Source organism: Melozone crissalis, unplaced genomic scaffold (assembly GCF_028551555.1).
Source record: "Melozone crissalis strain CALT ecotype California unplaced genomic scaffold, PUWL_Pcris_2 ptg000005l_1, whole genome shotgun sequence".
Taxonomy (NCBI): domain Eukaryota; kingdom Metazoa; phylum Chordata; class Aves; order Passeriformes; family Passerellidae; genus Melozone; species Melozone crissalis.
In genome coordinates, this window is record NW_026535783.1 from 21,487,048 (window position 1) to 21,512,936 (window position 25,889).

Consider the following 25,889-nt stretch of genomic DNA (forward strand, 5'->3'; position numbering starts at 1 on the left):
AAAAGTAGTCTTAGGTTGTCCTCAGCATGTGGCATTATCTGGAATTCACATTTTAGAAATGACCAAGACTTCTGGAGTGCATATGTCTTATAGAGCAAAACAAACCATCTTGTTTAGAGACATACTTTACAAACTCTGTATTTGGCTGTACTTGTCAAAAGATCTTGTCATTCATGTATCTCAGCAATGCATATTCCTTTGCATCATAAGGCTTCATAGCATTTTGACTCAAGTGTCGTCTACAAAGTAGTGTAGTGTACTACAGCACTCCACTTTGGCACTGCTTTCAGCCAGGTCATGGAACACAACTCTTACCTCTGCAGTTCTTGGCTGGATCTAGATGAACAGCATAGTCCAGTATTCAGTATTGCTCTGCTGTGCTGTCCTGTCACTGGACTCTAACTGCATTTGCTGCTTTTAAATGAGGTGATTTAGAAATATGTTTTTAAGAGAAATTTTGTCTATGCTGCTGACTTTGTATTTATTCAATATTGTATTCTATTTTATTTCAGAAATAGGTAAGAGAGATCATTACATTTGCTTTATTTTAAGCTGTTGCTTAGTTGCAGCTGCTTTTGGTGAAATTGACAGTGAAAAAGACATACCAGAGAGAGCTTTTTTCATTTTTTTTCCCACCTTTTAAAGCAGAGGCCCAGCAAGACCTGCTTGGACTAGTCCTTGCCGAGTCTCCATTGTAATGGTTGTCAGTCTGATAAGTCTTAGACTTAAGAAATTGGTCTTGCAAAGCATATGTCGTTTCCAATACCCAATTATGTAACAGAACATACAAAAAGAGTTTAAGGAACACAAACTTCTTTTCCATTGCTGCAATACTATGTGCTTTTTCTACCCCTTTAGAATTTTACCATAATTTATGTTAAGATGGGATACCCCCGTCTGCCTGTGGAAAAACAATGTGAATTGGCTCCAACCCTTCTCACTGCCATGGAAGGGAAACCTCAGCCACAACAAGACAGGTATGACTTCTTAGTCTTGGAGTGAATTTTATTGGTATTGATTTAGTAAAATAATTTATATTAGTTGTTTAAAGATTTCTTTTCCTTAGTGCTGTCTTCATGACTTAGGATGTTCTTGCCATGTACAATTCGGATCAGTAAATCAGTTATTTGAGTGGTACAAGAAATTGTTATGGTCTAAAGCGGTAATAATATACAGAATCTGCAGCAGCAGACTCCCTATATGATAAGAGGGAGTGTTATGATGGAAGTGAAATGCCTGTCCATATCCCCCGTGCATTTTCATCAAGTTCTGGTTTCCAGCTTAAGGCCAGACCTTCAGTAGATGCCCTCTGACCAGCTGCAGGAGCAGTGCTAGATGTCTCAGATTGGCCATTCTAAATTGAGAGGTAGTGTTTCAAGTAAGTAGGAGTTCTAGCTAAGTTGTAATATGTGAAAAAAAGAGTGTTGGGAACTGCTGTATACTAAGAATCTCTATGGGTGGTCCTGGTTCTTACCTACACTGAGATGAATTTCAATTGTGTTGGTATTGCAAAATGTCATTAAAATCATGTCTTCATTCACTCTACATACTGTAATGGTGTAAAAATATTTTTAAATTACATTACTGGAAGGTCTTGTTCCATTCATTAGATTAGTGTGAAAATACTTGAAGCATGTTTTTTCTCTGTTGAAAAGGCAAGTACATGAGTGAAGAGAGCTTTGGAAAATCCGGCTGTACTGCTAGACGTTCACCAGTAGGTCTTAAGGATGAGACAGTTCTGTTCTGTATTTTGTGGCATAATTGTGAAACTGTCAAAAATCTGGACAAAAATAGTGACTTTATCTCTCCAGATGTCTGCATGCATGCAGACGCATATATTCCGTTTTAAGGACAAATCCTAATTTATCTTCTGCTTTCCATTTTTAAGTACATTAAGTGGTAAATAGAAGCCACTGGATTGTGAATATGTTCAACTTTAAGATTCTCTTTTTTTTTTTGCTATGAAGGAAGGGGTTTGTTGTAAAACGTTTCTCTCTTGTATGTTATAAGTAAACAGGTGTGGTTTTTTTAAATGGTTGCAGTAAATGTAATTGTTTTTCAGCCTAATGCATCTTCTAATACCAACCCTTTTTCACATGAAATACCCTGCTGAACCACTGAAAGCAGCAGCTTCTCCGTTTAATCTTGCTGAAAAACCAAAGACTGTACAGCTGCTTTTGGACTTTATGTTGGATGTTCTTCTTATGCCTTATGGGTGAGTTGATACCAGTTTTCTCTAGCATTGATGTGTTCTTTATGTGTGAAACAGTACAAGCTACACCCTTGAAAACACATTTAAAGTGTGCTGTTACTTCCTAGCTCAAATGAAATCAGTAGAAAAGTACAAAAGAAGTTGATAATTGTAATAACGAGATAGCCAACCCTTTCAAAGAGAAGCCTGACAAAAATGTGTGCCATCTTTCTGCTGTTGAGTTTTAAGGCTTATTGTTCTGAGATCATAAGAATAATCTCTAAAAACTTGTGCTTTCTAGAGTTGAACCTTTGAACACAATTGGTCTTCTGTCTGTGTTTTGGTGAAAAATGTTCAAACTGCAGTGATGTTGTCTTAGTGTGAACACTGTTTTTGAAAACAAGAAGAATGTGCAGAACAACTTGAATTTACTGATCACTGCTTGTTAGGAACCTTCTAGTGTCTAAAATCAATACTTTCTCAAAATGTTTTCCCACTAACTGTTTTTGGGGTTTTTTTGTGTCTTGGTATTGCTAGGGGAGCTTTTGCTTTGGAAAAAAATAGAAATAGTTTTGATGGATGAACGTGTTTCTATTTTTTTTTCTGACAATATAAGTCTCATAGGATTGGTGCCAGTATGATCTATTTGATCATATTTCTTGCTCACCTGAGTGGATTATCATGAAGGAATGAATTTAAAATAGCAAGCCCATGGTCTTTCTCCATGTCTATTTGTTGGGGGCCATGCTTTCCATCAGATAATTAGGGGAGCACTTCCCTTTCATTTGAATATACAGAATCTTGCAGCACACAGTTTCAAATACCTGTTCTTCTGTTCATGATTCACACTCTTCAGTTGGCTCAGGTTAATTGCACTTAGTGTCATTCATTGCTGTAGCTTCAGCAGATGAATCCTTGGGCTTTCCAGTGAGACTTCAGTCCCTTCCACACTTTACTACTCTGGCCAAGCATGAGTTTTTAAATCACAGAATCATTTAGTTTGAAAGAGACCTCTGAGAAAACACTCAGAGACACTGAAAGTAGGAGATGAAGGTTTTAATTTTCTTTCCAGAAGGTGCTAGAGAGTGTCTTGAGTTAGCTTGTGGTTCTGGTTGTCTGTCTCTTGAAGTCTTGCTCCCTGGGGTGAAGCTGTTTGCAGTGGTTCACAGCTAATTTATGCTTGTTAGAACTTGGTCCATCATTTTCCAGTTGTGATTTAGCCTTACCAGTTTGCTGCAGTAAAGGAAACAGAAAGCTTAACTGTAGGGTTTAAAGCTCATAATAAAGTGTTTAAAGTTTTAACTAATGAGACTTGGAATTAATTCCTATTGTTGAGATTGTTTACCTTTTTGTTGCCTGTGTGCTGAATGCAAAGTGGAAGGCTGGCTGGGGCAAAAGAATTCTTGCTGGTCTCTGCAGTGCAATTTTGAGGCCATTTGGCCATCTTCCAAGGATACATGGAGCAGTGGTGTGGCTTTTATAAAAGCATGAAGGTGAGCACAGGGCAGCTGCGCTAGCCAGTCTTGTGAAGGAACAAGCTCCGTAAACTTTTTTTTGTTTTTGCTTTCCTTCTCTCCCCAGTATTAAGACTACCATTTTCCAAAACAATATCTCATTTATTATTTTACATCAGGATGTTTCCTGCCACTTGTGTTGCATAGGCTTCATTGTTTCCCGTGTTAGGTTTGTATTTTTTACAGAAATCGTACAATTGTTATTGGAGCTTTTAACATGAGTTTCGTGTTAGACAGCATGAGTATTTAGTTCTAATACAAAATAAATAATTTTTTCTGGTTTGTAAGCTAAGGACTCTTTCTGGAAATGCCAGTGGACCCTTCCCTTTTCTAACTGAAGTTTGTTTTCATTTACAATGACATTGTTATGGCTCTTGCAGAATATGTGGGGATAATTGGCAGCAGAGCCTTAAATTCTATCTTATGTTAGAGTCATGGGATTAATTAGAGAAAAATAATCAAGTTGGACAATTTATGTGTCTTTCTCAATTCCAGAATCTAATTCAGCTGATAATGTGAATTGGAAAAGGCTCTAATAAAAATCTTTCCCTGCCTGCTTAGGTTTGTATTGAATGAATCTCAAAGTCGACAAAATGTGCCCTCAGCCCAGGGGTCTTCATCAAGTAGTGTGGGAGGTCCTGGAATCCCTCAGCCACCTCCAGGGATGAGCTTTTATGCAGCCAAAAGGGTTATTGGAGATAGTCCATGGACACCAGAGCTGCTAGAACAGGTATTTAGAGCTGTGGGGCTGGTCCGTGGTGAATTGTGCGCATGCTAATGGGACAGTTGCAGATGGAGGAACAGAAAGCTGGAGGGAAAATATGTAACTGATTCTGACCAGGTCTTTAGTTGCCCTGAGGGTATTTACTGAGGAATTTTGCATGATGCCTTAAGGAATTTAGCCGGGGAGGAGGGTGATTGGGAAGCAGCCGTGACTGCAGCCTACTCTTGTGTTTTGCTCCGAAAGGTTGCAACAGTGTCTTCCGAAGCATCCCTTTTCAGCAGTGGTGTAAGAGTATCCCATAATAGTGATGCTGGTACTTGCTGCAGATGACTTTGACCGGAGTCAAGCTAAGACAGGGAGAGCATGTGAACTTCTCCTTAAGCAAGCAGAAGCCATGATTTGAGACAGCTGAGGTGCTACAGTTACTGTAACATCCGATTTCTTGTCAGTAACCCTGCTTTTCCCTGGTGTTGAACAGTGTAAGCTGGGGATAGTGAAGTTCATTGAGGCTGAGCAAGTGCCCGAACTTGAAGCTGTTATACACCTGGTTGTAGCCTCCAGTGATACAAGACACAGTGTTGCCACTGCAGCAGACCTTGAATTAAAAAGCAAGCAAAGGTAAGGTCTGGATGATTGGAAAAGATGGTGTTAGTATTCCTGAAACTGCTATTGCAATGAATGTAGTGCTCCAGAGAGACTGTGCTGGAGGTGAGGAAGGCTGAGGTTCCCTGTATATGTGTGAAGCTGCCATGTCTTCCCACTGGGCTGGGAATTATGTGGTTTGCAGTCTTGCAGCTGGAAATATCACTTGTCTCCAAAGTTGACAGCTTTAGCTGTGTGGGTTTGATCATTTTTGGTATCACTTCTGAGCCATTTTCTTACCAAATCATAAAAAATAGCGGTGGTTTCCACATTGCCCCCTGTAGATTATCAATTGTCAATAAGGCTTTAGTAAATGATTCCCAGAAAAGTATACTTTCATTTAATTTATTAGGAGAGTAAAGAGACTAACTGTGAAAGGGATCATAGTCCAGAAAGTTTGGCAAACACTGTTGTCAGTTATTACTGAAGCTTCTGCTCACCTGCAGTTTGCCCCTCATCATGTAAAAGACAATGCTTCTGTCTTTAACTCATCAAGAGGCCAGAGTAATGGCTGTTGATACTGTTTGCTGAGACATTGACAATGGGAGATTTGCTGGCTCATGTAGGAGGCTGGAGCAAGATAGGGCCATCTTTGAAATATGTAGGTGGCTTCTGTAGAAGTATTTAACATGGAGTCATATTTTTCATGTGGAACTTTCTGCAGCTGAAGTCTGTTCAGGTGCCTCAGTCGTGACAGGGGAGATGATTGTATTAAATGATGATGAAGCATGATTAAGAAAGCTGCTCTTTCCTTCTTGTCTTATGTTTCCTTCTAATGAGAAAGATGTCCAGAGAGAAAAAGAACTGTGTGGACAGTATGTAATGTTATATGTCTTTTATAATAGATGTATGCTGGTTCAAAGATTACTGATATTACCATGGTCTGTATGTCTTGTTTCAGTAGCAGAGAAGGGAGCATGTAAGTTTCTAACAAATTACTTGCTATCATGTTGTCAGAAATTGTTAAAGTGTAATTAGTTCACGGTCTTTATGAGTGTATGTTATGTGGATGTGGGAAAAGACATCAGAAGTCAAACTGTGAAGTTCTATGTAAATTTTGGGACTGATATGAATATGATGTAAAATGCTATATTTTAAGAAGTAGTCAAAGGTCAGAATCATAATGTGTTTTTGTTCAATATGGTTTTTTCCTTCAGTTTAATTGACTGGAACAATCCTGCTATCATCAACAAAATGTATAAAGTGTATCTTGGGGATATACCACTGAAAACCAAGGAGGTAAGATTTGCCTCCAGAGTTGTCTATCTTCTTAATTGCTGAAGAAGTAATATTAGTTGTCTTACCTTAAAAGTAAAAAACATAATTGTGTTTCTTTAATCTATCACTTCCTTTGATATCTGCTTTCACTGAATATTTACGCTATTTGAGTAATATTTTTCTCTGTGCCAGTGTGTTCTGATTTGTAGCAGAAAGTAATTTACTGTTGTCCAGAGATGCACTGTTTAATCTCTGTTTCTGACAGGGTTCTGTGCTAAAACCAGAAATGAAACGAGAGTCAGTCAGCACCCGTGTTAAATTAAAGATAGTTCCTCATCTTCTACGATCCCGGCAAGCTGCAGAAATGTTCCCAGCTAACATTCAGGTGATGCATATTTTCCAAAGCTACACTTCCTAATAAGTTTGATGATACAGTTCCTCCAGTACTTAGAGTTAAGAAGCATTGTTACTGATGACAGTGTTTAAAGAAGAGGGGGAATGAAAATCTTTGAAAGTGAAGCCTGACACTCTGTAATCTGCTCCTTCCTTTTCGTCAGGTGGTGTATGATGGACTCTTCGGTGCAAACACAAATGCAAAACTGAGAAGTCTGTCTTTGCAGTTTGTACATCATATTTGTGTCATGTAAGTAGAGGGCACAGTGTTTCTTAGCTATTTGTCTAGAAGCCACTCTGTTCAATAAAGATATAACTGAACCAATGAGTCCTAAAACGCAGGGCAAGTAGGGGTCTTTTTTTACTTAATCTGGAAAGCTTAGTGTGTCTGTGCTTGCACACAGTAAGTTGTAATATCTGATCTTAACACAGTCGAGAGAAGTGATACTAGAGAATAACTTTTTCAGGGATGCAAAAGATAATATTTTGTGGGTTTCTCTAATTGCAGTTGTCCAGAGAGTAAAATAAAGCCCTTAGGTCCAATGCTTTTAAATGGACTTACAAAGCTGATCAATGAATACAAAGAGGTAAGATGAAAAATTTTTTACTATAATTCTTCATGTGAATACAAGCAAAAGTTAAATTTATTTATGATGGGAACTGATGTATCTTTTTCGTGTTTGCTTGAGAGGTTGCTGGAGAATACCTTTTAAGAATTTTTGTTGGAAGAGAAGCAGATATTTTAAAATGCTATATAGCAAAACTGTTTTATTCATGTAACACTGATAGATATGTGCTTGGGCACCATTTGCAAAATCTATAGAAAGTAATAGTGCTAGTAATATAAAGAGAGAAGTCAAAGTAGTATCTAGCTGCCCTTACTCTGGAGCACAAGGACCTCAACTCTGGATGTTTATCCCATTGCGTTAAGCATCTGTATAGGCCTGCTTGTTATACATTCCAACCTATTTATTCAGGGATAGTATTACTGTGAGAAGGGTTTTACCAAAGAGAACTGCAATACTAGTCTGGCCTGATAAGATGTTTCCAGTGCCATTTCAAAAGTCAAATTCTCCATGATACTCCTACATGTACCATAGAAAGGGCAGATGTTGCAGATCACCTTTTCTGCAGCTTTAAGCTTCTTGCTGCTTTGACCTTTGAATGTGACCTTCTGGCCTGAGTTGGCATTGAATGCATGGGACACCCTGCCATAGGGAAGGGAATGAAAAAAGAGGAAGTAAGCCCCTGTGTATAATTGTGCTGTATTGGTCATCCACAGGATGCATTTTGCAAACAGCTTCCTTTGTTTACAGCTGCTGTTCAGAGCCAGTGGTTTCTGCCCCTTTGCTACTGTTTCATATCCTCACTGAATCTCCTTACTTGTTTCTCTTGAACTAAAATATGGTCAGCTGAGACCAGAACAGAGATTTGCATTTTGCCACAATTTGCAGTTTCTCTGTTTCTTAGACAAAAGTGTGCTCCCTTTGTTTCTATATGTTTTTATTCTTGGATAGAAATACTTTATATTTTAGGATTCTTTTTCCATGAAAGCCTGCTTGAGCAATTTTAAGACAGGATTTAAAGTAAATGTTTATTTATAAAAGATATACCAGTGTGTATTTCTGGTTTTGCTAAATTCTGTTTATTGTTTTATTATTCAAGGATTCAAAACTGCTATCAATGGCATATTCAGCAGTTGGAAAGCTCTCCAGGTAACTGAAACATCATTTAACAACTTCTCCGGAGTAACCAGTTAATTTATCAGCAGCAAGTTTTATGCCACCTACCAATTTTGCAGTTGAGTGCACAGTGCAGAGAAAAGTGTTCTTCTTGTGACAACTTCAGAGATGTAAAAAGAAATACATTTTCAGCTGATAGCTTCTCTAGTAGTGATTAATGGCAGCTCATGAATTATGCACAGAATTTAGGAAATGGTTCCCCATTCTGGATTGCCAGAAATACAAATTTAAGGAATGTACAGCAAAGACCAGAGTGCATGAAGCTGGGCAAGTGGTATGTTCAGTCATGTGCAGGTGATCCAAGTGGTTGTCCATAAAATGTCTCACTTTCCAAACAGTGTTAAGGGAGGGAGAATGTGTTGCTTTATGGTGGATATGGATAAGATAGAGCAAACTGTCTGTGCCAGTCTAATTATTTGACACTTAAAATTTGGAATGAGGGGAAGACCAATGAAGTGTGAAGCATTTCAATTTAATGAAACAAAAGCTTCATGGATTAAAATATCTTGTTTCAGCCGAATGCCTCAGCTTTTTACCAAGGATATAGCACTCGTACAGCAGTTTTTTGAAGCCCTATGCAAGGTGGGTGCTGATGGGGCTTTGGGAAATCATTATTTTCTTCTGATTTTGCTGGATTCTTGACACTATACACTGTGAAGTGAAAACTCTCTGTTTTTTTGCTGCAGGAAGATGCCGATACTAGGCTTGCCATTCAAGAGGCATTGTCTATGATGGTTGGAGCATATAGTAACTTGGAAGGAGCCCAGCGTACCTTGATGGAAGCTCTTGTAGCTTCTTATTTAATAAAGGTATTTTCAGTGCAGTCAAAATCACACACCTTAAAAAAAAGTGATTAATTGTCTTCCTGTTTCCTGACACTTCCTGTTAGATAATTCTGGATCAGATCTTCCTTTTCTTACTGAATGTATTGGCCTGTCTGGGAGAAGGCAGGGTGTGTATGCTCATGTTAAATATTTTTAACATGGCTCGGTGATGCCAAGAAAGGTAATACTGCAGTTCTCTATTGTTGTTCTGTTTAGCAAAAAACCAAATCCATTACAATTGCATTGTATGTTTCTCATAGCCTTCTCCTTAGAAAACTTCAAGAAGTAAATGCTTCAGGGACAGTCTTCTGAAACACTGTGGGACATGGAGATTTTGGTAGAAAGGATCATTCACTGCTAAGTGGGGTTTCAGCAGGCTGTGTGATATGTGAGATAAGGCATCTGTGGACCTCTCCAGGAGCTTAGCCTTGAGGCACTAAATCAGACTTGACCTACTCATATTTTGAGTACTTTGTGTTCAGAATACACCAAAGGTCTGGATTTTCAGAAGGAGCAAGTATTGTATACTCTCTGTTTGCATGAGTACCCAGTCTGACTGTGAAGGTTGTATGTATTTCTAGAGTAAGAGATAATTTTCATGCTGATAACTCCTTTCCTCAAGGGATCTAAATCTCCAGGCAGTACCTTTTTGAGACAATGTGTACCTTACAGACACAATCACCACCATAAACTGGTATTTCTTTCCCACCTCTCCTAAGCATAGCTCTGTTTTCTGTGGCAAGATGATATATGTCAGTTTCATTTCAAAACTGCCTGGATGGAGCAGTTCAGTTTTTCAAGAATTAGTATGATTCCCTGAAGTGTGTATATGTTTAATTAAACATTTAATTCCCCATTTGTGTATATATGAGAAGTTTGCTTTTCTTTGCCCTGTCTCATGCTATGTGAACTGTAAGCATGAGTAGTGTCTCAAAATCTCTAAACTTTGAATCATGTTGGTACCAGAGGTCAAAAAAAATGACTTATGTACAAGTGGTGAGTGAAAGTCATTACTGCTGTCATTTAAGACTCAACCATATGTTTGTATCTTTTCCCTTTAAGCCTGAAGTTCAAGTACGTCAAGTGGCTGTAAAATTTGCTAGCACAGTGTTCCCTCCAGATCATATCCCTTCCAGATACTTACTCCTGTTAGCTGCAGGAGACCCGTAAGTTATTTTCCTTTATAAATTATTTTCTCATATATATACTTATGTATGTTTGTGTATATGTATATATATGTGTCTACATACATATATATGCATATGCACACACACATGTATATACATTCATTATAATATATGTATATTTGCATTAAATATGAATACATGTATCTGTGTGTTCATAAGTTAGCACATAAATAACTTGAAGAAAATTAAATATGGTAATTTGGAAATCAAACTTCTTGACATTCTCATGCAGAACTGTTACTCTACTCAGTGACAGTCTTGAGATTGTTTTTCTTGTTTCAGATGAACTGCAGTCACTAAAGCATTTCATACTAATGATGAGTTGCAATTGCAAAAGTAAAAATGCATTAACTGAAATCACTTTTACAGTGTCTAGAAGTTATTTTTTCCAGGTAAATTCTGTCAGTCTATTTTTCGCTTGTATTTGCAGAGAGTTGAGCATGCAGTTTTGAGAGTTGCCACTCTCTGCTGAAGAGTAGGTGACTCCTTAAATTACAGTAATCATTTCATTTGCAGTTTTCTGTTACTGCAATGCAAGTGGTGGGTTTTTTTCCCCAATTTATTTTCATTGCTAAAATTTTGATGAAAGCAGCTGTTGTATAACTAAGGAAAGCTAAGCAGATTAGCTGCAACAACCAGCTCTGTCATTGCAGTGTCAGCACTGTTTCAGGAGTAGTTATCTATTGTTAAGTAGATAATGATAAATCTAGTAGGTGGCAGCTGAAGCTTGACTATAGGAAGTGATAGGGAGAAGTAGCAGATAGGAAAACCAGGATGTGGGAACCAGAAACTGATGGTGAAACCTAGAAGGATGTAGGAGCAATAGAAGTGAGCTCATCCAGACAGTTTTGCAGAGAGCACTCAGTACTATCCCTTTTTCTTTCCTGTCTCTAAAATAAGCAAATATTAAAAGTTGTAGTGGAAGATTTTTTTTCTCTTTCTTTCAAAAAAAAAAACCAAAAAAAACCCCACTTCTCATTTAAAAATGGTTCTCTCCCTCAGTTTCCCAACATATCTTATTGCTCATTAAAGGCTTTTTGTTCTGTGCAAATAATGTCTGTTTCTCATCTTTTCTTCTGAAAGGCGGGAGGAGGTACATGGAGAAGCCCAGCGAGTACTGAGAACATTTTCTGGAAAAAATGAAAAGGAGAGTTTTGGGAAGCAGATGCCTTCCTTCCCTGAAATGGTCCATTACATTCAAGACAAGGTACAGTGCTTCTGACACAGTATAAATGACAAATACATATGTGAATCTTAGGCATGGGATAGGTGTGGTCTTGCCTTCCTACAGCTGCCCCAAGGAATAAAATTAGTGAAAATCAAAATAAGGACCACGCATAGTATTTCATTGCCAAGATTACCACTTGTCATCACTTTCTGCTGGCAGTGATTGCAAGAGATCCAAGTATTAAGTAGCAAGCCAGATATTTTAATAAAGGGAATGTTTTGCTTTCTTGCAATTTGTGCAGTTGATATGTGGAATGAGGAATCCAGTTCTCAAGGGGTATAATCCAGCATGTTTTACAAACACAGTTCCTGTGCAAGAAGACTACTTTTTATTTGGCTAAAATATTGTCTGTGTTACACACCTCTGTGTATAGTAGCTGTACTAGGCTTATAAGCAGTAAAGGATATGTGGAGAGTCACTGACAATATTTTTTCTTATGATAGCTTACCTTTTAAAAAATGTCAGAAGTATGTAATTTTGAAGCACATGTGATTTAGCATGAGATCTGTGATAGCAGAATGCTTACACCTTAGAGATTTCTTTTGAAATATGTGCTCTGGTGGTGTTGTACTCTACTAATACTCTGAAGTGTTTGAAGCTCTGTCAGAAAACTTGCTTTTTTGTCCAGAATGCTGATTTCTTAAGTAGATATAAAAAAATTAGGAAACCAAGATTCAGTTTTAGATAGCACTCTTAAATTCTGTTGCCCTGTAGTTTTGAAGTTTTCCTTAACATTCATAATGTTGCTAAATAATTTTGGATCAGTGTAGTTCAATCACAAGTGACAAAAGCAAGAGTCCCTCAATCATGGGGGAATTACAATGTTTTTGAGTGCTTTTCAGATCTTTGTGTCCTGAAGATGTATAAAAAATCCTAGAAGTATAATTATTTGTTTAGTTATGTCAAAGTGGGATTTTTCACATACTATCAATAATCTGTGACGTTTGGAGATGCTTGAGAAGTTTGTATGCATTACTTGACACAATTGACTAAGATGAAAAAAATTAATAATTTAGTATGATCCTTCTCTCCTTTAAAAAAAAAATACACGTCAAAGAGTAGGATCCCATCTGCTGGGTATGGGTGGGAAACCGTTCCTCAAGGGAGTCACCATCTGTTCACTAAATCAGGTTTTCTTTAATAATTCTTAATGTCATTAAAAGCAGCATTGCAAAAGATCATGGCATGTTAAAGGTCATTCTCTTCTGTGATTGCTTTGTGTGTTTACTCAGGTACAAGGCTGCCTGACTGACATGCACATTGATGTGCATGTTGCCTGTTTAATACATACATACTGCTTCTCTGCAACATTCGCAGTAGGTGCCACTTAAAACCTCCTGTTTGGATGTTTTTCTGCTGGCATATTTCTGCTTGTGAAAGCTAACATTTACATGGATATGAGTTGCTCTCTTGCTGCTGCAGCTTTCCATATAGCAAGTAGAGAGATCCTTCGAGTCTCTCTCAGTCTGAGAGGCTCCCCAGACTTGGCTGGCGCAGCACAGGGCACCCACCTCCCAGTACTGGGGAAGCGTGGCTGCTCTGCAGCCTCTCCTGGCAGAGCTGCCATTTTAAAGCTTTCTGGCTGCCTGTCGGGGAGGCTCAGAGTTTGGAAATTTGTGAGGTACTTCACTTTTAAATTCTTAAGTGCTTCTTGTTTCCTGAAAGGAAGAAAGAATGTTGTACTCCTTCAGCCTCCCCTGCTATTCCCTCCCATGCATTCAGAGTTTTCACTTTCTGAATTGGTGTAAAGTAGATGGAACTGATATTACCAAGTACCCTTTTTATTGCAGAGCTGTTACACATTTTCATTTGTTAAGTGGAGGATTAACACACTCATATCAGCAAAATTTCACTGAGCTTTCCAACATCTCTGTTATTATGTGTCTGAATGGTCCACTCTTAATGTATTCTGTTGTTTAGGCCACTCACCGCATGAAAACTCCAGCTAAATATATGACTGGAACTGCAGCGTTACCTTTTAATCCTGCCACATTTGGAGAGGTAATTGTCTGGTTTTACTTCTTCAGATATGGGTACCACTATTTATCTGGAGGACAGTCTAAGAAGCTAACAGGTTCTATAAGTCACCCTACATTCTAAAATTCCTTGAAACAGATGTTGGGATTAACTGTCCATCCTTTGTCCTTAAATGGCAGTCCAAACAAGATTGTCATGGGGGGTTTGGGAGGAATGTTCACAAGAGGGTTGCTCCACTGAATGGAGTAGCATTAGATACAGACAGGCAGTCCTGTGCAGAAGTCCCATTATGTTCCTTGGGGCATTTTTCCTAACAGAATCCCAGGATCCAGTGATCTGTAGAAACAAACTGAGGTGGGAAGTGAGATTTCTATTAGCAATATGTCGGGTTGCATTTGTACACATGCCAGATTGGTATAGAGTACAGGCTGAACTTCCTGCAAGGAGTTACATCAACTGGTGATAAACCAAAAGTCTGTATATGATTTAATCTTTAGGAAGTGATGTAGGGTTGTCAGGCAAGTGGTCCTAAGGTTTGTTACACTTTATATTTGTTCCTGTCTCTATGCTAACTTTTCTGTCTATATTTGATAAAAGAAAAAAAATTCCATTTTGGCTACACTGAGTACTGCTCTTTTGTTTCCTGCATGGTTTTTCAAGTGCTTATGCATTCAGGATCCTGTGTTTTTTATCTTCTCTACTTAGATAGTTCTCTATCTGCGGATGTGTCTTGCTCACAGTGCCGGTGTGGTGCCAACCTCACAGAGCTTGGCAGATATGCAAGATCATGCTCCAGCCATTGGACGTTACATAAGAAACCTCATGTCTGGCAACCACTTACCTTTCTCTTCCTCTTCCTCCTCCTCCTCTTCAAAAAGTGCAGAAACCAACCCTGTACATATATATATTGGCCTTCTTCAGCAGCTCTTAGCTGGTGTTGGAGGTAAGAAACTGTGTGCAGCAGTATCCTGAAGAAATAAGTGTCTTCTCCTACTAGAAATGAGTTGTCTTGTTTTTTGAACTTGGCTTCAGCAATCATAGAGTTGAAACACAGACTATATGCTCTTTCATTTAAACTTCTTTTCTTCTGTGCTGTTTTGTACGTGGGAGAAATCATAAATGTAAAATTGTGGCATCAGTTGACATAATAGTGTAAAATTGTGAAGCCATTGTATATAACAGCTTCTTCACCAAAGAATGTTGTGTCTTCCTCACTCTGATAATAGCCTATCTACCACAAGTGTAGTCTAAAATTTGAATGCATTTTGAACGAATTGCTACTAGACTGTTTGCTTTTATTAGAATCCTAATATGTCTGAGAAATATACCTTATTATTCTGTGTTGTTTGTTATTACTAGTGATTTACAAATAAATGCCTGAAATGCCCTGATACTTCTTTACCTCTTTTTAGCACTGAATGTTACATTATTGTAAATACTACAGCTATTTAATAACCTCATTCTTTAATTATTGTTTAGGTTTGCCAGTCATGTATTGTCTTCTAGAAGTTGTTTCAGTGTATCCAGAAAAACTAGCCGCCAGATTTGTAGACAAAATGGATTGGATTAAGGTATTGTGAAAACCCCTTTTTTGGTGTTTTTCTGGGGGATGGATGGAATTTGGCATTAGTAAAATCAGGCACGTTTCCCAAGATGAAACAGTGTGTTATTTCCAAACATGCATTTGATTTGAAATCTGGTATTTCTACTCATAGTCAGCACCTCATGAAATGTGGATGTGCCAGGATAGGGAAGACTATTTTTTGGTTCTTCTACATTACTGTTTTTGTTCATTCACTTACATGTTCTAGGTAGTCTGTCAGCTATCCTAGGTATAGTCATCCATTTTTTTCTCTGCAGAAGAAAACTGAAGACAATGTTCTGCACATTTTTGACAGAGTGAATGTTTTCATGGGAAGATTGAATGACTTCTCAGATTATGACATTAGTTACATCCCTGGTTGTTTCAGGGACCTTCCTCTGGAGATTTTTTTTCCTATTTATTAACCCCAGACGAAAAAAACCCCATATATTGGAGTCTGCTTGGGAATAAGCCAAAGGGAAATCTGTGTTCACTGCATTCTTTCCTCAGGCAGCTCTCTGCTTTTTCACTATTTGTCTCAAACACCTAGGGTTTTTGAAGGTCTTACAGGTTGCCATTGCTTTCACTGGGGCAATCTGGCAGAAACAAATACTTAGTCAAGTATTAAAAAATATTAGAATTTGTTCTAATAGTTTCTCCTGATGATATCTGTGCTGCATTGCGCTGTATGCAGGTTATTACTTCTCATTTATGTGCAGGTATAAATTGCCCAGGAGAATACTTAAAAACATTGCCCTTTTCAGTATTCCTCATCATTTGTAGGAAACTTTTCTTTGTCCTTGGCCTAGTGTCCATTTGCAGAAATAAGCTTCTAGAGGTACTTATTGATAGTACTGCGTTTCAGAAATAGTGTTGTAAATCATATTTCATGTGGTTTTGCCTTGTCAAGTGAAACAAACAGGTTGAGGGATTTGTTAAAAGTCAGATATATGATCTGATGCTATATTGAAGTTAACAATACATTTCATGACCCTGAAGGATTATGTCTTGTTTGTTTGCGTGGGCTGATTTTGGTTTCTTTGTGGTAGCCCAAGGCACTCAAAGATTTGGGTATGAATTTTTCATGGGAGTGTGTTGCCTTATACATCAAATTGCTGGTAGAGGTAAGATTATGTCTTAACAAATTACCTAAAGCTTCCAAAATTTAAATTTTAATAACTTATTTGGACAATACAAGATCTCAAATTGGGTAACTTTGCTTTTAGAACTGTTATTTCCTGACACTTTTTTTTTTTTTTTGTTGCATTTGAATTGCTAACCTTCTTGAGGTTTTGAAATTCCCTTTGATTAATAAGATGGCCTGGTAGCCTCCAGCAGCTCAGGGAAAGTGTAGTGGTTTAGGGTATGGGGTTTTTTAGCACAGTATGAATGCAAAACCTGGAAGCTCTTAGCTAAAGACAAAATTCAGCCAACAATTCAATGTGCATGGTTTTGACACACAACTGGTGGGTGGCCCTCTTATGGCTAGTGGTCTTCTTTCACCAAAGTGCTCAGTGTGTAATGAATGCTTTGTTGAATTGAGGGCTGTGTTTCTTATTAAGTGATAATGCTTGTGGTTTAAAGTGTGCTTTCTGAATTAAGAACTGTTTATATATCTCCATGACAATTGTCTTTGTATATTGAAGGTCTTTATGAACAGATGGAGTAAGAAGCTGCTTCCACATTTTATGGCGTGCTTTCTTTTTTTTAAACTCCCACAGAACTTGATGAACACTAACAAAGAGGAAATGCGTGAGCTTGCAGCCCTGTTTTATTCTGTAGTGCTGTCTACCATGTCTGGAGATGAGCTTAGGGCATCCTTGGAGCAGCTGATCAAGATGACAAAAGACAGCCATGTAACTACCTTCCTTTGTCTGCTTCTTCTTTTTTCTCATGTCATGTAACTGATAGGATAGTTGAATCTCACCATGTGTCCAGGATGTATTAACCTTAATCTGGGTGTAAAATTAACTAACAGGCTTCCAGTTGGATGGTGAGAAGGGATTTTTGTTGTAGGTGAGTGCAACAGATCTTTAAATAAATTAATCCCTGAAGCTGTTAAGGTCAGTAGGAGGATTTCATGGAGGCGTATCCCAAGCAAAGCACCATCATGTATTTAACCAGTTTTAGCGAGCTAAATAGCCACATCCCATTGAGTGGTAATGGATCACACTACCTACCTCAAACTGTTTCCCTGTTCCTTATTCCTGAGCACTCACAGAGTCAAGAAAATTTTTAACTTGTTAAATGTTCAGCTCTTCCCTCCTGAGCCATAGTCACCTACTGGGTCCTCACCACTTCAGGATCTTGTGCTGTGTTAGGACTGTGCCTTCTTCTCTCTTGCCCCACATGGACTGCTCAGCAGGCATCCACAGCTGTGTCTTTATATGCTGGGTTTACCTGTCTTCCCTTCTCCAGCAGCTCCTTTTGCCTCCCTTTATTCTTATTTCTCCATTTTGCCACTGCAAGCAGGGAAAAGGAGTCCTGAAAACAAATTGGTCTGGTTTCTGTGCTAGTGTGTCTTGAATCCTGCGTGGGAGGGAAAGCAGTAGTATTTCCGGGTTCTGTTTCCCAAAAATGGTTTTGTATCAGTCTCTCTAATGGACTTAAAGGGCCACCATTTTACATTGCAGGTAACAGGCTGACAAGAAGTGCTGATTACTTTATGTTGTAGTTAGCAAATGTCATGTATTTTGAATCTGTGAAAACTCTGTGTGAGAGCCAAAGCCATGTCATTGCTCAGTTTTGTGTAGGGCACAGCTCCTGCAGTCGTGAAGTCAGTGTAGATGGGTCCCAACCCCCCACTGCTTTCAGCCCCACTCACCCATGTGAACCATGAAAGAAAAAAAAAGCAGGGTGTTGCCATGCCTTTGTGAGTCTGAGTCAGGTAGAGCTCTGACTTGCTGCTACTGTACAAAACCATTTGAATTTCTACACCTAGGAGTGGTGATGATCCTAATGTCTCAGTAAGGACTGCAGTGGGAATGGATAACTAAAGTGGAGATGGAGGAGGACCCATCTTCTGCTGGCTTGCTGCAGTGAGACCACATCAAGGAACAGTTCCTGGTGGCCAGGCTAGGTTGAGGATCCCATTGTGGCACCACAATTGCACCGGTGCAACATTTGTGGTGTTAAGAAACAAGAGGTATAAGCTAATCCAAGCTTAAGCTCCTGCACCCCTCCCTTTGGTTTTTTTTCCCCAGTTAGGTAGCATTTGAGTCTCACAGCCTTGTTTCTCCACAAAATCCTTTTGCTAAAATTCACTTACAGGAATAAACATGGTCATTAAATAGTTCCAGCACCGAATCAGCCTTGGAGAAACTGGTATTCTTGACATCAAACTGGTATTCTTGACATCAACACTAATTTACTTGTGTTGATTAGATTTCACGATTTGTGGCCTGCCAAGCTGTAGAGGCACTGCCTTCAGCATGGGCCAGGTCTGAACTCATTCTTAGCCATGTAGAGCAGATGTAGAGCGATTACCCTGGACTGCTTTTTACCAAAGAGTACATTTTGTCCCCTTAGTCTGAATATAGTCTGGTTTTTAAGCAGAGACAATGTAGTTTGGGGTTTTTTTTTAAGTCTAGCTACCAAAGGGTGTCTTTAGGAATGTGAGTGCTGGTGATAAATTTCTAATCTGTCCTCCTAGATCTCTTTCAAGTTTTGTTAATGAATCTTAAAGAACTCCATCCATCACAGAGCACTAACAATATCAAACTCTGTTGTTTTATTATGTGCTAGAGCTCTGCATTCTTCAGGGCACCTTCTGGCTTGTCCATATGTGTTTTTAAATCAGTGCTTTGTGCAAAGTGTTACTTACTTTGAAAATGAGATTTTTTGCACTATTGGTATTGTCTGTAGAGCCCGGAGGTCCAACATGGATCCTTGTTGGCTTTGGGATTTACAGTAGGAAGGTACTTGGCCAAAAGGAAAATCAGAACAATGGAGCTACATGACATAGAACAGCCAAACACTTCAGTCATGCCGGATCAAGAACAACTTATAAAATCGACAACAGAGACAATAGGTAACTTCCTGCCTAAGACTTTGCTGCATTGTAACAGTTGTTTTTTTTAGTCCACCCCAGGCTGAGTATTTTGCTGAGATGCTCAGCCCATAGACAGAGTAATGCTGAGTTCAATTTTTGTGATAGAATTTACAGCTTGTAAGAATATAATCTGATTAGATGTATGGACATTTCAGCAAAACCTAGGTGGGCTTTGTAACTTGCAAACCAACAGAGTACAATCAGGAGTGATATTATTGCCTAGATTCCTCTCAATGTCTCCTTTCACTCCCATTTTTTTCTAACATAATGCTTCCTACCAACTGTAGAGGAGATTAATGCTTTGCTTCTTGCATGGGTAAAATACAAGTGCCTGTCCACTGCTAAATAATAATCGGAGTCATCCTGGTTTACTTTTCCCTGTAGGTTCTTTTTTGGACAGTACCTCTCCCTTCCTTGTGGTGGGTGCTTGTATGGCTCTTGGAGAGATTGGCAGGAATGGCCCCTTGCCAATCCCCAATGAAGGAACAGGATTTACAAAGCTGCAACTTGTTGAAAACTTACTGGCTCGAATCCCTTCCAGCAAGGAAACAAATAAGGCAAGATTTTTGTAGTGTTTGTGTGATTCCTGTTCATTTCTTGAATGCTCACTAGGTATATATATTACATGCTAAACTCAGCCTTGTTTTTTAAAGGAATTAGGCTTTTTGTTGGCTTTTGTTGGCTAGGGTCTAGGTCTTTCTAATATTGTTTAGCACTGATCACTTGTGCTTTCTATAGTCATAACTAGGGGCTTAAGAGATAAAAATATGAATAGTCTTCATTTTAATTCAAGAAAAATGGGAATACCTTCTTTTACCTGCATATAATCCTCAAAGGTAACAGGACATTTGTTCTGATCTACTTTGGAAAAGAGGTGCACTGATTGATCTAATAAGCTGCTTGCATGTACATCTGATACCTTGAGTGAAACTTCAGCAAGGGTGAGAAGTAGTGGGTTTAAAGTGCATCTTATGGACTTACAGGAAGGTTATATGATGGTGTTATTTTTGTTTATATTTAAGATGAAGGAACGAGCAATACAAACATTAGGTTACTTCCCAGTGGGAGACGAAGATTTTCCCCACCAGAAGCTACTGCTGCAGGGTTTAATGGATTCTGTGGAGGTGAGACACTGTCAGTGTATTAGCCTTTATACTACAGTGAATATTTCGCTTTGGGTGCTTTTTATGTACTCTAGAGCCAGATTTACGAATTGAGTTGACTTTCTGTAAAAGTGCCCCTGGGTTTTTTAAAACTGCCTTGAAATAGAGAGCAGAGATAGGCTTGGGGCTGGTACAAGGCTTTATGCCACAGTTTAAAAACTTGGTAGTCCAGGTCTCTGCCTCAGTCTGAGCAAATACTCATTCCCCTCTAAGAGGCTTATAGATTTTTTTTTTTGTACACTGTATATTTAAAATCTCCAGAGCTTATATTGTCCATCTAAATTCATTATTGAAGTACGCTGCATTCTTTTACAGTACTTCAGAGCTTCTGTACATATTGCAATATGCTAGATAACAAAATTAAATAAAAAAAGCTTTTTTAGTACCCTTCTTCCTTGCTGATACTGACATAGGATTCTGCATTGTAGAAATGGCTGTTGAGTATCAGACAGGCCTGCTTTGCTGAGTGCTCCAATTCTGATCTGATCAAACATGCAAGAACCATAGAATTATAGAATAGTTTGAGTTGGAAGGGACCTTAAAGGTGATCTAGTTCCAACCCTTCTACTGTTGACAGGGCGAGGACACTTCACACTAGACCAAGTTGCTCAAAGCCCAATCCAACCTGACAATGAGCTCTGCCAGGGTTGGGGCAGCTATGAGTGACCTCTTCCAGTGCCTCACCACCTTCACAGTAAATAATTTCTTCCTAATAGTTCATCTAAGCCTACTCTCAGTTTGAAACATTTAACCACTTGTCCTATCACTATACTTAGGTGACTAAAAATACAAGATGTTTCTGGGTACCATGTTTTCCCCTGTAACTGCATGGGGACTTTACAACTTCCTTTATAAAAAGTGTACTTGAAAAAAACTTATTTGTCTTAGATTGCAGGAAGCTAAGGGCTTAATTCTCCAGGAGCCTGAGCATTTTGTGCTTCTAGAACATAAGGACAACTATCTAGGAGATACTCAGCAGTTATGGAAACCAGTTCTTATAACATAAAATTCATCATAAGTACTGACAAGAAAGTGGCATATCTTGTTCCTGAAGGCTCAGAGGATAGTGTAAGGAGGACAGTGAAGCAAAACAAGTACCATCTGAATTATTTTAATGTGAAGAAAAAGTTTCTGCATCTTTTAAGACATCAGCTTCTGGATGGAATTACAGGAGACTCTTTCAATGCTCCCTATTATAGTTAAGCCATAGTAATTTTCACTAACCACTATCAGCATAATTTTAATTTTGTTTTATTTTCATTCTATTGAATTCTTTCTTTTCACCAAGTTGAGCTTCTGCAGAGACTAGTAAATACTTTGTCAAAGATATGCTTTTAAAAAATGTGGAAATTTAGCTTTTATCATTCATGTCAGACAGTTTGGCATTGCCTCATTTTCCATCAACTTCAGTGGGTCTGAGGTGCCACATAGTCTCAGAAGCTCACCAGATCTTACTGTAAATTGGTGCTGAACGTTGGGACTGAGATTGAGAGGCTGTGGTTTTGTGGATTAAGTGCCAGAAGTTTTGGTGTATGCTTCATTAGTACTGTCAGTGATGCTCTGATGTGTTTTTCAGGCCAAACAGATAGAGCTGCAGTTCACTGTTGGTGAAGCTATTACCAGTGCTGCTGTTGGAACCAGCTCAGTGGCTGCACGGGATGCATGGACTGTCACAGAGGAGGAATATATCCCTCCTTCAGGTAGGTCTTCCTAATGCAGGGGCTGGGTTGGGAAATGTCTGGGCTAACACTTAGCTCCAAAGCTTCATTTCTGTGGTGTTTGGTTTATAACAGAATACACAAGAGAGGTTTTGTGTTTGTGGTTATATACAGGTTGTTTTACCTCATCATGTTGGTCTGCTCAGAGGGCAGAAGACTTCATTCATGGGCTGTTTAAATAGCTGCTTATGTACTTCATTGCCACTTTGGCTCTGTGTTTGATTTTTTCTTTTTTTGTTTGCCATGTTGAGTTAGTTCTGGGGTTTTAATACACAAATCTTTAAAAATACCATTTTAAACCCTGAACAGGAAAATAGTGTTATAAAATCAAATTGCAAGTGTTTTCCAATAACTTCAAGTGATGCAATTAAGTGAAATTTACATGCAGTAAATGCAGAAATTCTGTTAAATAACTAAGATTCTGTAAGTGTCACGAAAGGCTAGTTTCATATCAGGCAACTGTAAATGTCAGTCTCATACCTGCAAACACAACGTTTTAATTTTGTGAGAGTGGTCTTAGATGTGCAGTGTACAGAAAGCTGAGCATGTGGTAAAAATTAAACCTTGCTATTGCTCCAGAAATTGTGAGTCTTAACAAAAACGTAAGTTCTGCCCTGAGTCTTAGGCAGTGTGAATGGTACCTCTTCTTGGCCACAGGCTCTAAAACATGTTAATGAAGAGTTAGGAGGATTCTGCATGTCTGTTATTTATTCTACTATTATTACTTTCCCAGTGATTCCAGTGAGTTCCTAAATAAGCAGAGATTAAGGTGTCATATGAGTACTCTTGAGTTCATTAGGTTTTGCATTATTTCCATTTAAATGGGTGGGGACAGTTCTCAGAGTTCCTCTCCTCCACCTTTATTTTTTTCATATAGATTTGAAGGTGAATGATGTGGTGCCCTGGGTCCTAGACCTTATTTTGAACAAGCACATCATCAGTCCCAACCCACATGTTAGACAGGCAGCTTGCATCTGGCTTCTGTCATTGGTGAAAAAGCTGAGCACCCACAAAGCAATTAAGGTAAGAAATGTGCCTTTTTCCTAACACTGGCTCCTTGTCCCTATTTTTGCTTCTCATCTTGTTTCTGTTCCTTCCTTCCCCTTCACTTCTGTTGTCTCTTTTCTCCACGTGCTGCTACAGTTGTTACTGAGGGGTTTTTGAGACATGGCCTATCTTTTGTTTCTAGAGGAACACTCAATCTAGCAGATGAACAAGGATGCTTGTCACCTTTGTAAACATCTGACTTGCATCCAAGTCAGAGTAATCTCAATGTAAATAGCTGTTGTAAGATGAAGTACCACCACATCCTCCCTTGGGAAGAAGAGTTTGGTATCTGTATAGTGTTTAGGATTTATATTTGAATAATATTTGAGAGGTCTAGGAGGGGAAGCAGAAGGAGAGCAGAATTTAAGTGTTTCATGGTATTTATCTTTGGTACCCAAGAGCAGTTACAATGTACAATGTGCTTTGTGTGCTGTGTATCTTTGGTACACTTTATGAAGTTTGTATTTAAAGTGCTTGTCCATAATGAGAAAATGTGAAAAGTCCTATACAAGGACTACATAAAACATCCCAGCCAAAATGACCTCTATCTGCATAGAGTTACTATGGACTGCGATGGGATCAAGTGACCATTTTTTACTCTACAGGTGTTGATAAAGAGCTTTGAGGCAAGCTGCTTTACAAATGTAAATTTTTATATATAAAACATTGTCCCATATTGTACTTATCTAAACAGTGCACCTTGTTGAGGGGTGGCAAAGCTCACCAGTTTGGGGATGGGGAAAGCCCCATCTGGCTGCAATCCAGATTTATGATGCATTGCTGCCTTGTATGAAGCAAGGACAATTCCTGTCATAAGTGTAGCTCAAATGGGCAACTCCTTTGATACAGTAGCCTCTGTTAGAAACTTGCCTGGAGACCAAAGGAAGGATTCAAAATAATGTCCTTTTATCTTACAGTCTCATCTCAAGGATATTCAAAGTGCATTTGTTTCAATTCTGTCAGATAGTGATGGTAAGTACTGTTGTATCTTAAAAGTTGTGTCTTTTCATTGGCATTCAGCAGACTGGAGGGAATCTATCAACAGGCATATAGTCAACTACACTCTGTCAGCATTAAAAGATGACTGTAGAAACTTCCCATTTCTTATATTGATAGGAATGATTTCTGTTCTAGGCATCATGTGCAGAGATCAGAAGCACAACTTTTTTGTGCGTTTGGCTAGAAAGCACACTGCATTTGCCCCTTCAGACTGTAGTAGAAGTGGTGTTACTTCAGCTCTGTTTTGGGAAGCAGGATGTATATCACAGAGTTCTGCGTGAACAGAAATACTGACACCTCTTCAATCTAGCACCTTCTGGTTTACAGCTCTACCCATGGCAGCTAGTGAAAAGAGTGGCATCCAGCAGCCTATGCAAAGCTCACTGAAGCTGAAGAGAGTATTACCACAGTTGATTTCAGGTGCCGCTAGCATGTCAGAATACCTGTGCCTCTTGGAACACTTTCTGCTGTTTCAAAACTCGCAGTAACAATAGTTATGTGAAGGTGTCACCTAATTTGAAGGGGTTTATGCCTTCAGAACGATTTGCAGCTTCAGAATGCAAAGTTTGTGTGCAACACAACTGTGTTTGCTATGTTGTGATTTTGATTGAACCTTACTTTTGGAATTTGTGTACTGTTTATATTGAATTTTGCTTGGTAAAATCTCTTGCAGAGCTTAGTCAAGATGTTGCTTCAAAAGGTCTTGGGCTGATATATGAACTAGGAAGTGAACAGGATCAGCAAGAGCTAGTCACTACACTCGTTGATACCCTTATGACTGGGAAAAGGTACATGAATTCAGAACACAGTGAGAGAGTACTCTTATGTATCTAGTGGGAATAAAAATGTGCCTCTTTTTTGTGTGGAAAGAAATGTTTTGGAGTTAAGGGTAAGCCAATATCCATTCACAGAGAGTTAAACTGAACATTTCTTAAATCGGCTTAGAGTATTTTGTGACTGAAGTTGTTTTGCTTCTGTTCCACTCAGCAAAGCTTCAAAATAATATGTCAGTCCTGATTCAAGCGGTTCAAATGGGCTGGGATTTACTTAGATTTGCTACTTGCTGCATTGTGTAATTGCAGAGAGCAATGACCACTTGCAGCAACTGCACATTGTGATGTTGTGGAAGTGGTGACTTGCTTGTGCTGAAACGCACCTTTTGCGAAGAAGTGCAGTTAATGGTCTCTTGTCAGCTTTAGTATGAAAAATGCTGGTCTTACAAGACTTATGGCTAGAGATCATGTTAGTCAGTATTGGAAATGCTCTTTAATAGACTTCTCCTGTCTAACCTGATGTAGGTTTGGCCACTGAATCATAGAAACCTAGGCTTTGAGTGTAAGGATTCATTGGTGGTAGGCAGGAAGACATAAGATTGATGGAAATGATATTATTTCATTTGTAAGTACAGATTTGCTGTCCATTATATAGCTCATGTCTGGACAGAACAAAAAAGTCACCATTCAGTGTTTTGACTTTCTACCTTTGCACAGCAAAACTCTCACTTGCTGTAATGTCTCCTTAATATTACACGTGATATAGGTTAATGACATTCCTTGCAGTGTGTGTAGCTTTGCCCACCTGTATGCTGTTTGTGGGATTGGAACTGAAAAAATGTGAAGTTGCTGAGTTAATAAAGCAAAATTACCTGTTCTGTAGTGTGCAGTGTATTCAACTGTAGAGTTTGGTAAT

At 38.7% G+C, this 25,889-nt stretch overlaps 1 protein-coding gene across 2 annotated transcripts in view; it reads left to right on the plus strand.

Annotated features, from left to right (window-relative positions):
* ECPAS (Ecm29 proteasome adaptor and scaffold) overlaps positions 1-25,889 on the plus strand; it is a 63,217-nt gene that overhangs the window by 11,952 nt on the left and 25,376 nt on the right. For both annotated transcript variants that reach the window (XM_054281806.1, XM_054281801.1), the window contains exons 4-27: positions 859-977; positions 2,063-2,215; positions 4,267-4,435; positions 4,908-5,047; positions 6,229-6,310; positions 6,555-6,674; positions 6,847-6,932; positions 7,191-7,269; positions 8,348-8,397; positions 8,940-9,006; positions 9,111-9,233; positions 10,311-10,414; positions 11,519-11,642; positions 13,584-13,664; positions 14,346-14,583; positions 15,120-15,211; positions 16,944-17,078; positions 19,087-19,252; positions 19,658-19,830; positions 20,296-20,397; positions 22,013-22,136; positions 23,032-23,177; positions 24,119-24,173; positions 24,874-24,988. In XM_054281806.1, coding sequence (XP_054137781.1) covers positions 859-977; positions 2,063-2,215; positions 4,267-4,435; positions 4,908-5,047; positions 6,229-6,310; positions 6,555-6,674; positions 6,847-6,932; positions 7,191-7,269; positions 8,348-8,397; positions 8,940-9,006; positions 9,111-9,233; positions 10,311-10,414; positions 11,519-11,642; positions 13,584-13,664; positions 14,346-14,583; positions 15,120-15,211; positions 16,944-17,078; positions 19,087-19,252; positions 19,658-19,830; positions 20,296-20,397; positions 22,013-22,136; positions 23,032-23,177; positions 24,119-24,173; positions 24,874-24,988 — 2,843 coding nt within the window. The remainder of the gene's footprint in view (positions 1-858; positions 978-2,062; positions 2,216-4,266; positions 4,436-4,907; positions 5,048-6,228; positions 6,311-6,554; positions 6,675-6,846; positions 6,933-7,190; positions 7,270-8,347; positions 8,398-8,939; positions 9,007-9,110; positions 9,234-10,310; positions 10,415-11,518; positions 11,643-13,583; positions 13,665-14,345; positions 14,584-15,119; positions 15,212-16,943; positions 17,079-19,086; positions 19,253-19,657; positions 19,831-20,295; positions 20,398-22,012; positions 22,137-23,031; positions 23,178-24,118; positions 24,174-24,873; positions 24,989-25,889) is intronic.